General features: G+C 38.8%; 1 protein-coding gene across 2 annotated transcripts in view; it reads right to left on the bottom strand.

The window, feature by feature from the left end:
* ME1 (malic enzyme 1) overlaps positions 1 to 13,808 on the bottom strand; it is a 214,090-nt gene that overhangs the window by 24,425 nt on the left and 175,857 nt on the right. For both annotated transcript variants that reach the window (XM_061427308.1, XM_061427309.1), the window contains exons 8-9: positions 7,304 to 7,401; positions 2,450 to 2,563 (exon numbers count right to left, since the gene is read on the bottom strand). In XM_061427308.1, the coding sequence (XP_061283292.1) occupies positions 2,450 to 2,563; positions 7,304 to 7,401 (212 nt within the window). The remainder of the gene's footprint in view (positions 1 to 2,449; positions 2,564 to 7,303; positions 7,402 to 13,808) is intronic.

A 13,808-nucleotide genomic window follows, 5' to 3' on the forward strand; every position in this document is an offset into this window, starting at 1 on the left:
AGAATATATGCAGTTCTTTACTTTGGCAAGTAAAAAACATGAAATAAGAGTGACGAATTAGGTCTAGGCAACAACTTCACAGTTATTCCAAATACTAGTCATGCTATAATCCGTTATTCTAAGTATTGTAATCCATGGAATGTGGAGTCTCAGTTCAGTAAGTCTATGTTAAAATTACTTGAGATGCTAAAATTTATGTATTTTTATGAAGATTTCTCATTAAAATGTCATTAGAAATCACAGTCATTGGCTTTCACCTTTTTGATTCTTGAATGTATTGCACCCCGAAGTACAGCACAGTGTGTACAGCTTTCCCGTGGCTCCCACTATATATATGTGGATTATCCCCAGATCTCCATCTCTGGGAGTCCAAATCCTTTTTCTGAGCATCAGTCTTGTCTCTTCAACTGCCAAGGGGACATCTCTATCTGAGGTCTCCACAGACACCTTTACCTTGTTATGTCCAAAACCGACCTCATTATCTTTCCCTTAAACGGGCCTGTTCTTTATTTCTTTTTAAACAAACAAACAGCAATGGCCACATCACTTACACAGACACCCAAGGCATCCTGCTAGACTCCTTTCTCTACTCTAACCCTCCCTCTGTATTTAACTGGTTACTAAGTATGCCGATCCTATTTCCTACATACCTACCGAATCAAACATCTTTCACTCATTGCTTTATTTCAGGCCCCAATTACCTTTGATCTGTATTAATGCAACGGTTTTGTACCTAATTTCCTTTCCTCAGCCTCACCTCGTTTCAGTCCATCCTCCGCGATGCCATCAGAGTGACGAGCCTGAAAACTGCTCAAGTTCAGCATTTAGAAGAGCCTTCATCACCTGTCACTCTATTCCTTTCAGTCTTAGTCCTAGATATTTTTCTCAAAATAATTTCTTTTGCAAATGCTCTTATTCTGTCCGGAAGGCACTCAGTCATTAGTTCATTTATTAATAATACACTTACTGCCAGTAACTCGACACTAGCAGGGCTCTGAAGATATCAGAGAGGTGGAAGACATGATTCGTAACTTCAGTCAGGATCTCAGAGTGAATCTGCCATTCAACTTCCCTTGTTTCAGTTTTGCATGTAAGAGGCTGAAGATGTCCATGGAGACTCTAGATTAACTCCTAACTCTTCTTTTCAAACTTAGCTGGATAGACACCTTGCTTCGGAACCATCCTCAACCTCCCCGTGACTCTCTCTGGTGTGGCGGGAGCACCGTCTCCTGTGCACCCCTGGCACCAAGCACGTATTTCTATACTGTCCTGTGGAGTTGTAACTGTTGGCTTGTTTGAGTCTTTCCCATGAGGCTGGGAGCCTCCTGAGATTAAGAGCCTTACAGTGTCCCCACAATAAGCACAAAGCCCGAGCCGCAGATGACTTCACTCAGCAAACGTTCTTATTTCGTGACAGGACATGTCATATGGCCACAGTGTACAGTTTCTTACAATTATGCTGATTTTTTTTAAAGCAATAGCAATTTTTAAGCCAAGAAATGTAAAACTATTTCCTGTATACTATAAACAGTTACACTGTCATTTATTGTTAATAAAATTACTATTATTTGGTCCTCAAGAGATGTTGTAAAGGTACTTTCAGTCTTATTTCACAGCTTTATAGATACTCATTTGCTACAAAAAATTATGAACCATATTTTTGTTTCATTTAAAACAAAATTTCTCTAAATCTTTTTTAAAATGAACATTTTTCTAGCTTTAAAGAAAAATAAGTACTCAGGAGAATTTGGAATATATATAAAAGCGCTAAAATCGGTTTTAAAGTCATATGTATTCGATCCGTTTCTATGATTTTTATATGCAACTCAAATTTTAAAGCAAAATAGTTGTATGTAATATGACATTTTCCTATTTTCACCTAATATTAAATAATGAATCTTTTAATGCTATTTATAGTTCTTTGAAAATAACGTTGTTGGTGGTGGTTTAGTCGCTAAGTCACGTCCGACTCTTGCAACCCCATGGACTGTGGCTCACCAGGCTCCTCTGTCCATGGATTTTCCAGGCAAGAATACTGGAGTGGGTTGCCGTTTCCTTCTCTAGGGGATCTTCCCGACCTCGGAATTGAACCCGGGTCTCCTGAATTGCAGGAAGATTCTTTACCGACTATGCCATAAAAATAACTTCAAGCCTGTATATTACACCTATGAGGCTACTACCCAATTCATGTCACAGTATCCTTTATTTAGGTAAGTATAACCTATCACTGTGGGCTTTCATGATGGCTCAGATGGTAAAGAATCCACATGCAATGCAGAAGACCTGGGTTTAACCCTTGAGTCAGGAAGCAAGCCAGGCTTCCCTAGACACTCTTTTAACACAGGGTTGGGGATGGGGTAGGTGGAAATAGTAGTTGTCTTAGAGATGGGCATCTAGAATGGCATATTGATTAAAATACTGTACCTGGTTAAAAATGATGAACTCTTACCTTAACTATTAATCCTTTCGAGTCAACCAACCATATCTTCTCTATGGCTTGCTCCTTTGATAAACCTTCTTTCTCCATGGCCATGACAATCAGGTGTGCAATCCCTAAGGCAGCCTGAAAAACAAAAATGTTTCAAGTGGTTCTACATAATCCCTTATCAAGAGTTACATTTTAGAGGAGGAGCCAAGATGGCGGAGGAGTAGGACGGGGAGAACACTTTCTCCCCCACAAATTCATCAAAAGAGCATTTAAACGTCGAGTAAATTCCACAAAACAACTTCTGAATGCCGGCAGAGGACATCAGGCACCCAGAAAAGCAACCCAACTCTTCGAAAGGAGGTAGGAAAAAATATTAAAAACAAAAAAAAAGAGACAAAAGAGGGAGGGACGGAGTTCCGTCCCGGGAAGGGAATCTTAAAAAGAGAGAAGTTTCCAAACATCAGGAAACCTTCTCACTGCCGAATCTGTGCCGAGCTTTGGAAGCACAGAGGGCAACATAACAGGGAGAAAAATTAAATAAACAATTTAAAACTCGCAGATTGCGAGCCCTACGGTAACTCCCCCAGCAGAGAAGCAGCGCAGACGCCTGCATCCGCCATTAGCGAATCGGGGCTGGGCAGGGAGGCGCGGCGTGGGCTGCATCGCTGAGAGTAAGAATCTGGCCTGAATACCCTGAGCGCTATCTGAGCGAAATAATTTGGGCTAGCAAACCAGACTGTGGGATACCTACCACGCGAAAAGCCAGCCCTAACCTAAGACCGCCAGGCCCGCGCACGGAACAAAGGACTGAACAGAGATAGCCGGCTGCAGACCTTCCCCCTCCGGTGACAGGCAGCCAGAGCCGGAAGGGGGCAATCGCAGCCCCAGAGAGACATTATCTATAAAATTGTAAGCAGGCTTCTTTGCTAACTAAAACTTCTTGGGGGTCTGGACGGTCAACATCTGCCTGAGAAGGTGCGCCAGTTTTACATCCAGATAACCGAGTGGCGGGGAGGCGATAAGTCGCAGCATTGGCGCTCGCCTGGGAAGAGCAAATTGGCGCTCGGACCTGGGAAGAGTACAAAACGCAGGCCCAACTGAGTCTGCGCCTCTGAGGACTACCCGAGTGCCTGAACCTGAGCGGCTTGGACCTGGGAGGTGCATGCAGCCCAGGGCCAGCCTCGGATTGTTCCCGGCGGAACAACCTAGAGTCCGAGCAGTGTGGACAGGGAGGCTACACGCGCCGTGAGCGGGGGCAGACCCAGGGTGGCTGAGGCACTGCGAGCCCACGCCAGTGTTATTTGTTTGCAGCATCCCTCCCTCCCTCCCCACAGCGCGACTGAACAAGTAAGCCTAAAAAAAAAAGAAAAAAAAAAAAGTGTCCTCCACCATGCCCTTTGAGTCAGGGCGGAAACCAGATACTGAAGAGACTAGCAAACAGAAGAAGATATAACAGAGGGAAACGCCTTGGAAGCTACAGGCAATAGATCAAAACCCTGTGGTTACTACAGACTACATAGGAAGGGGACTATAGATCTTGAGAAATATAAATCTGACCAAGGAACTAGCCAAAAATGAACTGAACCCACAACACCCACAAAAAAAGAAACAAAAAAGTCCTAGATATATTTTTATTATTTTTACGATCATTCTTTCTTTTTTTTTTTTAAAAATTTTAAGTCCTCTATTGTTCCTTTAATTTTCACTTTTATAACCTATTACTTTGCAAAAAAAAAAAAAGACCCTATTTTTTTCTTCTTCAGCAAACTTCATATATATATATTTTATAATTTTTTGACCTTGTTGTTTTTTTTTGTTGTTGTTTGTTTTTGTTTTTTTCTTCTTTTCTTTAACATTGTATTTTTGAAATTCCAAACTCTACTCTAGATTTTTAATTTTCGCTTTTTGGTATATGTTATCAATTTTGTACCTATAGTTTTTTTTTATATAATTTCTGTGATTTTTTTTTTTCTTCTTCTTCTCTGTTTCTTTCTCTTCTTCTTTTATACAACATTGTATATCTGAAATTCCAAACTTTACTCTAGATTTTCAATTTATGCTTTTTGGTATTTGATATCAATTTTGTACCTGTATTTTCTTTATAATTTTTGTGACATTGTTCGTATTTGTTTGTTTGTTTTCTCTCTTTATTTTTCTTCTTCTTCTTCTTTTTTTTTTTTTTTAACATTGTATTTTTGAAATTCCAAACTCTACTCTAGATTTTTAATTTTTGCTTTCTGGTATTAGTTATCAACTAATCAACATCACTCATTATCAGAGAAATGCAAATCAAAACCACTATGAGGTACCATTTCACACCAGTCAGAATGGCTGCGATCCAAAAGTCTACAAATAATAAATGCTGGAGAGGGTGTGGAGAAAAGGGAAGCCTCTTACACTGTTGGTGGGAATGCAAACTAGTACAGCCACTATGGAGAACAGTGTGGAGATTCCTTAAAAAACTGGAAATAGAACTGCCTTATGATCCAGCAACCCCACTGCTGGGCATACACACTGAGGAAACCAGAAGGGAAAGAGACACGTGTACCCCAATGTTCATCGCAGCACTGTTTATAATAGCCAAGACATGGAAGCAACCTAGATGTCCATCAGCAGATGAATGGATAAGAAAGCTGTGGTACATATACACAATGGAGTATTACTCAGCCATTAAAAAGAATACATTTGAATCAGTTCTAATGAGGTGGATGAAACTGGAGCCTATTATACAGAGTGAAGTAAGCCAGAAGGAAAAACATAAATACAGTATACTAACGCATATATATGGAATTTAGAAAGATGGTAACAATAACCCGGTGTACGAGACAGCAAAAGAGACACTGATGTATAGAACAGTCTTATGGACTCTGTGGGAGAGGGAGAGGGTGGGAAGATGTGGGAGAATGGCAATGAAACATGTAAAATATCATGTAGGAAACGAGTTGCCAGTCCAGGTTTGATGCATGATGCTGGATGCTTGGGGCTGGTGCACTGGGACGGCCCAGAGGGATGGTATGGGGAGGGAGGAGGGAGGAGGGTTCGGGATGGGGAACACATGTATACCTGTGGCAGATTCATTTTGATATTTGGCAAAACTAATACAATTATGTAAAGTTTAAAAATAAAATAAAATTGGAAGAAAAATAAATAAATAAATAAAACCAAAAAAAAAAAAAAAAGAGTTACATTTTACCTCATTTCATCACTGTTAATAAACAAGTACAAAATGGCTTTTTCTACCAATCCAAAGAGCTATATTCATTCAAAGCTCCTTTAAACTTCAATTTAAACTTTACTAAAGTTAAGTACAGCATGTAACAATTCACAGAAATAAAAAAGAACCCAGATCTTAATGAGCTGTAATTTAACCTTGGAGAGCAAAGTATTTTTGTCACATTTCAGTTCAGTTCAGTTCAGCCGCTCAGTAGTGTCCATCTCTTTGTGACCCCATGGACTGCAGCACGCCAGGCCTCCCTGTCCATCACCAACTCCCAGAGTTTACTATGCTAAATGACAATTATTTACTCTTATTACAACAGAATCACTATTATGTGGCTTGATATTTAGCCACAGATAAACCAGTGATATCCTTGGTTTTCCGTATCTTTAATTCTGTTCATACAATTAAGATTTCCTCTGATAAGAAAATACTGAATTTAAAATAATGAACTGCTCACCCTGGCTTATCGGACTGTATTGCTTATTGTTCTGCTAATTGAATTTGAAGAATGAAGCTGGGTGATTTGGATGGGAACTTCACCAATTAGGCAACAAAACAGAACACATAAGATGTGTGTTCTCAAGCATTATTTACTCTCTAATTTGGACAAAGAAAGTACTGTGAGACTTCTTATAAGATTAAAGCAATCAACTCCTTTGGTATATGATAAATTTGGTGATGATCTGTGAAATTTCCAAAACCTTTTCAGGGACAAAGAAGGGCCAGTTTTGGATCATCCAACCATGAATACCTCTTTCCTGCTGAGTATCAAGAACTAGCCTGCGGCATTCAACAAAAACCCTCAGAAATTTAAAGACGTTTACTAAAATTAAGTACAGCATGTAACATTCACGAAAATTTAAAAAAATAACCTCAAACCTTAATGAGCTATAATTTAACCTTGGCTTTCATTTTGATGTGAAAATAAATTTGAGATTTACACTCTGAATACGTTCACGTTTATAACTTGGCATGCAAATTTTAGCTTCACAGATTTTGCTTTAAGAACAAGTAAAATCAAACCCAACATAGTATACATAGTTTCTACCAGTGGAATACATTTACTCATAGTCATATTAAATTATAAAATCTAAGGCTTCTTAAATGGATATAGCATTATTTTGTATTGCTGCCATCTCCTTCCAACAATTTAAAATGTTGTAGTTCTTTCGCATGTGAATTGTTATACTGCATGATGAATCTCCGATTCAAAATATTTCTTCTAAAAAATCCTGTATATAGTTATATATGTGCATACTGAATTGTGAGTCAAATTAGGAAAATTTTGGTATGTGACACAGGAGGATACTAAAAGTTAGCACCGGCTGTAACAGCTTAAAGGTTTCTATACATAATTAATCATGCATTGGAAACATTTTTGGTTCATGCATGGCACCTTAAATATGCCTAACAAAAACCCATGGAAACATCTGACAATTTTACAAATTGATAGCTGCAAAAAATACCTCTCTGTCTCTAAAGTCTCCTGTAAAAAATTAATAAGCCTCAAAACTTAAAGAATCTTTCAATAAAACCTGTAATTTCAATAAACTAAAAATTTCATGAACTACTTCAGACTTAAAATTCATGAGTTACTAGAATGAATGCTATATTCACTAGTTTAGGAGAACATAAGCACTCCATAAGGGAGGTACCTCTCCAGCTCCTTGGAATAGAACTGTTTGATCAGACAGCTTGTTCTTGGTTATTCGAAGGGCTGCAAGGATGCCGGCAACTGCAACAGATGCTGTTCCTGCAACAAGTAAGAGACAGCCTGAGCGATCCTCACACGGGTGCTGTAGTACCCCGAATCCCAAGCCTCAAATCGATATTCACTTCTTGAAATCATCACACAACAGGTTAACTGACTCAGAAAGGGAATCTGCAGTTGTCTGAACCCATGCTTGCATCTGATGTGAAATCCTCAAGCTACTGACATCAGTCTTTTAAGACAGCAACTTACTACGGTTGAACACTTTCCAAAAACGGTTTTATGACTGAGTTTGGTGATGTGATGACTAAGAACCTGGGGTTTGAAATGCTGGAGAGGATGTGGAAAAAAGGGAACCCCCCTACACTGTTGGTAGGAAAGTTAAGTTGGAGTTGCAACTGTAGAAAACAGAAAGGAGGCTTGTCAGAAAACTAAAAACAGAATTACCACATGATCCAGCGATCCCACTCCTGGGCATATATCCAGATGAAACTATAATTCAAAAAGATACATGCACCTCTATGCTCCTAGCATCACTACTGACAACAGCCAAAACATGGAAGCAACCTAAATGTTCATCGACAAATGAATGGATACAGAAGATACAGTGTGTGTGTGCGCACGCATGCACACGCGTGCACACACGTGCATATATAATAGAATGCTACTCAGACATTAGAAAGAACAAGATAACGCCATCTGCAGCAACATGGATGCAACTAGAGATGACCATACTAAGTGAAGTAAGTCAGAAAGAGAAAGACAAATCCCGTATGACATCACTTATATGTGGAAATCTAAAATATAACACAAATGAACCTATCAATGAAACAGCAATGGACTCACAGACACAGAGAACAGACTGGTGGCTGCCGAGGGGGAGAAAGTTAGGGGAGGGGTGGAGTGGGAGGGTAGGCTTAGCAGCTGTCATCTTTATATACAGAATGGGTAGACAAGGTCCTACAGTATAGCACAGAGAATTAAATTCAGTATCCTATGATAAGCTATAATGAAAAAGAACATTTAAAAAGAGAATATATATACATCAGTATACATATAACTGAATCACTTTGCTGTACAGCTGCAGTTAACACAATGCTATAAACTATACTTCAACTTAAAAATAAATAAATACATTAATTAATTAAAAAGAACACGAGGTTTGGATTCTCCGGTACATTTCCAGCTCAACCTGTTTACTAGTTGAACGAATTTAGAAAAATCATTGTGTCCATCAGTGTCCTTAGCTATAAAATCATTCAATGTATGAGATAAAAAGAACTAGATGCCATTAGAAAATTTAAATGTTTTGATTTTCAACTGGAAAAACTAACACTTAATAGCAATGAAAATCTGAGGTCAGCACAGTCTTTGATCAGCCTATTTATGATAAATCATTGGTGAATCTCAAAGATACTAGACAAAATTAACACAAAATTTATTTAGTATAAAAACTGACCGTTTCTCATCATGCCTCATAGTAGTAGAAACTTTACCAGCTCTAATTTTATTACTTTGCCATTTAAACTTTCATAGATCACAGAGTGTTTCTTTTGCTTTGAACATAATTACATGGCTCAGCTTCTTTATGGTTCACATCTGAAATAAAACTCGGCAGCTTTCTGCAGTACTTCCCAGCTGTATCTACAATTTACTCCTCTAAAGTAACACTCTACCTATGATTCCTAGATCACTCAGAAGGGTAGTAAAGCCCACTGAAACTTTAAATTCCCTCATTTGGTTAAAAACAACAATGAAAATCAGATTAGAATAGATTTGATGAATGACACAGTGATGAAGTGTTATGTATGCCAGCTACCAAATTGGCATTCAACATTTCACCATCAGTAGATATGTTCTTTTCAATCTTTTGGTTGTTTCTTTCTTACAGAATTTGGTAGTTACAAATAAGATCACAATAAATGATAATTGCTGAAGACCTGTGTGTCTCTTGCATGTTTTTCATTTAGGAACACAAAAATTAAAGGCTTGCAATTTTGAGCTACCATGCAACAAATAATGAATTGTGAAAGTCACACATTACATAAAAGCCACTCTTCTATATGTTATTTAGAATGAAAGCCTGAGTAAAATACTGATCTGTGTAGGAAAGATACCATGGCAGGATTAAGAATGATATTTGTCTCACACATCAAGGTAGATTTGGGACTTCCCTGGCGGTCAGTGGCTCCAGTGGTTAGGACTCTGTGCTTCCACTGCAGGGGGTGCAGGTTCTATCCCTGATGGGGAACTAAGATACTGCATGCCATGTGGCACAAAAAATTTTTTTTTAATTTTAAAAAAGAGATAGATTCACTAGAGTTGTTAAACAGGTGAAAAGAAAATTTTAATGAAAGAGGTATAACTCTCCAGTCACTAGATGAACACTTACAAATAGCATTTTATGCTATGGAAATGGCAACCCACTCCAGTGTTCTTGCCTGGAGAATCCCAGGGATGGGGGAGCCTGGTGGGATGCCGTCTATGGGGTCACACAGAGTTGGACACAACTGAAGTGACTTAGCAGCTTAGCAGCTACATTGGCCAGAAGTTTGAATTTGAGGGACTCTAAGCTCCCTTCCATCGCTGACATTATAAAACTTTAGGGGGTTCTACAAATTCTGCCACCACCCCAAGTTTTAACCAACTGAACACTCAAAGTTCATGTAACATCAGCAATCAATGTATTTGTATTCTTGCTTTGATTTTTAAATAGAACTGGGCATTTGAGGATAGACAGAATAAAATATTCCAAAAGATACTAGCTAGAATGCGTGACTTATTTTTATATTGTCATGCTACATCATTCTGTAGTAAAGATCAAAGTGTTTTAAGTTCAACTATATTATCCCAAATAAGGCAAAATAAGTCTCTATCTATACTGGATATCAGAGCCTTATATTTTTACAAGTATATCTATAATATTTCCTGAGGACATAATGAAACATTTAAGCTTCTCTTTACAAAATTAACAAAACTAGAAAGATATTTTTAGTACTCCCAAAAGGTGAACTTGAACATGATTCTTATACATAACCTGGTCCTACCTCCTAGTGCTATTTTGATTTAAACTTCACTGCAATCAAGGGAGTAAATGTGGTAAATTGATGTTATACAAACATGTGGGCCTCCACAATAAATTGTTCAAAATAATTTTTGCTTTGAGCTTGAAAAATAAACTTTTAGTAAATCAAAGACAGGTTAAAGTTTATCTTTTGTACTATCACTTTTAAAGAGTATGTAATATTTAACATTGTTAGCAAGATACTAAAGAGAGTCAACCTTAAAAGTATAAAAACTTCTATTCATATTTGTATACAACTTTAACGTGAAAAGAAATCACCAGTTATGCTGTCCTTCTGCTGTGGTTATTAAACATCAGTCTTAACTTTTATGAAAGGAAGAATTACTTCTAATCATGCAATTTGTTTGTTAATTTGATTAGAATTACTATATAAAACTAGTAGAGAAGACTTTGTTGTTGTTTTCATTTAGTCGCTAAGTTATATCTGACTCTTTTTGTGACCGCATAGACTGTAGCCTGCCAGGTTCCTCTGTCCATAGGATTTCCCAGGCAAGGTTACTGGAGTGGGTTGCCACTTCCTTCTCCAGGGGGGTCTTCCCAACCCAGGGATTAAACCTACATCTCCTGCATTGGCAGGTGGATTCTTTACCACTGAGCCACCAGGGAAGTCCAGAGAAGGATTGCTGCTGCTAGGTCACTTCAGTCGTGTTGTGTTCAGTCTGTGTGACCCCAAAGATGGCAGCCCACCAGGCTCCCCCGTCCCTGGGATTCTCCAGGCAAGAACACTGGAGTGGGTTTGTAATCAAATACTTATAATGCTCATGTGCTTTACTAAACACATAGATCAGGTGAAGTATGGGAACTAGAAGGTGGAGGAGGATGGGTAAGTTACTTTAAGCAGGGATGTTTAGCAGGCTTCCCTGGTGGCTCAGACAGTAAAGCATCTGCCTGCAATGCTGGAGACGTGGGTTCAGTCCCTGGGTGGGAAACAGCCCCTGGAGAAGGAAATGGCAACCCACTCCAGTATTCTTGCCTGGGAAATCCCATGGACAGAGGAGCCTGGTAGGCTAGTCCATGGGGTCGCAGAGAGTCGGATACGACTTTACAGGCAGGGATATCAGAGGTTAAAGCGTCTGCCTGGAATGTGGGAGACCAGGGTTCGATCCCTGGGTCAGGAAAAGCCCCTGGAGAAGGAAAGGGCAACCCACTCCAGTACTCTTGCCTGGAGAATCCCATGGAGGGAGGAGCCTGGTAGGCTACAGTCCATGGGGTCGCAAAAAGTCAGACATGATTGAGCGACTTCACTTTCACTTTCACTTTCTTTCACCACCTGAGCACAGAAGTGAAGGATGACTGTGAGAGGTACAGGACCCTGGGCAGGAGGATACACTATTCAGGAAAAGCAAGTGCAGAGACAGGGAGGCAGGGCTAACAGTGCAAAATCAGAGACTGAACACATACTTTAACTTTCCTTCCCATCAACAAGCTCTACTAAAATAACAGAAAAAAGACCTTTAAAAATCAGAGGCTAGCAGAAGAGAACACAAAGACAATTTCAGAAGCCGGAAGCCCAAAGGGCAAATGGTAACTGAATTAGTAGAAAAAGGTGAATTCTTGGCCAGTCGTGAGGGCTGCTAAGAAGCAAACTGCAAAACTCTAAAAAGGCCTGGGTGTAGGAGGCACCAAGTACCTCTGGAAGTGGGGAGAAAAAGAAAGACTATGCACAGGAAGCTGCCCCAAAATTTGTTAAGAAGTAGCTTGAACCCAGATCTATTTTCCTCTCCTAATGGCTCCCCCAACACACTGGAAGTTTAGAAAGCAACTAGAGGTTTAATCTCTAGAGAGTGCCCAGACTGTAAGACACCAGTCATTACTGCAAGCTACCAGGGAAAAGAGCACAGGGGTACCATATGGAAAAGAAGATTCAATGGATGTTTACTCTTCTCCTACTTAACTCAAAGAATACTGGCAGAAAGTTGATAATGGCACAGATAATAAATAATATTGGGTTACCAAAACATTTGCTCGGGTTTTTCCATAATATCTTACAGAAAAATCCAAAAGAACTTTTTGGCTAACCTTAATAATAAATAAGTCACCTATAATCCCATTGTCTAGGTATGATAACTTTCAACATTCTGATGTACAGTCTCACAAATTTCTTCTATACCTGATATATGGAAATTCAAGAAAAATTTAATTTATAAAAAATATTTCATGCCATGCTTATTATTTTAATATACTTTTTATCACAAAATATTTTGTGAGTATCTTACCACATTAATAATATATTTTAAAATATTATTTTGCATAGTTAAAATATTGCATAGTATGAACATGTGATGATTATTTAACCAAATCTGTATTTTTTTGATATTTAAAAGGTTTATGATTTTCACCATAAATACAACAGTGCAACAAATATCTTTACCTAAATAGACATTTTTCCAAAGCAGACATACAAATGGCTAGTAGGTACATGAAACAGTGCTCAACATCACTAACCATCAGGGAAATGCCATTCAAAACCAAAACAAGCTATCACATCATACCTGATTGAATGGCTGTTATCAAATAGACAAGGGAACTGCCTGTAGCTTGCTACAGCATGTGTTTCCCAAATTGCAATTCCTCTTCTATTCCTGAATAAACTTAATTTCTGGTATTCAAAAAAAGAAAAAAAAATAACAAGTGTTGGCAGGGATGTGGGGAAAAGAGAATGCTGGTGTACTGTTGGTGGGAATGAAAACTGTTGCAGTCACTATGGAAAACAGTACGGAGGTTCCTCAAAAAATTAAAACTAGAATTACTACCACATGACCCAGTAATTCCACTCCTGAGTATTTAGCTACAGGAAATGAAATCACTGTCTTGAAAAATATATGCCCTTCTATGTTTGTGCTACGTCACTGCAGTCGTGCCTGACTCTTTGTGACCCTATGGACTGTAGCTTACCAGGCTCCTCTGTCGGTGGGATGCTCCAGGCAAAAGATACTGGAGTGGGTTGCCATGCCCTCCTCCAGGGGATCTTCCCAGCCCAGGGATCAAGCCCCGGTCTCTTACGTCCCCCGCATTGGTAGGCGAGTTCTTTACCCCTAGTGCCACTTGGGAGGCTCATATATGTTCATAGCAGCATTATTTACAATTGCCAAAACATGGAAACAACCCAAGTGTCCACTGACAAATGAACTGGTAAAGAAAATTTGAAGTAGATACATATATATTATTGAACACTAAAAAAAAGAAAGAAACTCTTATCATTTGTGTCAATAAGGATAGACCTTGAGGGCATTATACTAAGTGAAATAAGTCAAACAGAGAAAGACCTACACTGTATCATCTCATTTATGTGTGGAATCTAAAACAAAAACCAAACTCATAGATATGAGAACAGATTGGTGGGGGTTGTGCAAAAATGTGTGAA

Source organism: Bos javanicus, chromosome 9 (assembly GCF_032452875.1).
Source record: "Bos javanicus breed banteng chromosome 9, ARS-OSU_banteng_1.0, whole genome shotgun sequence".
Lineage (NCBI taxonomy): Eukaryota > Metazoa > Chordata > Mammalia > Artiodactyla > Bovidae > Bos > Bos javanicus.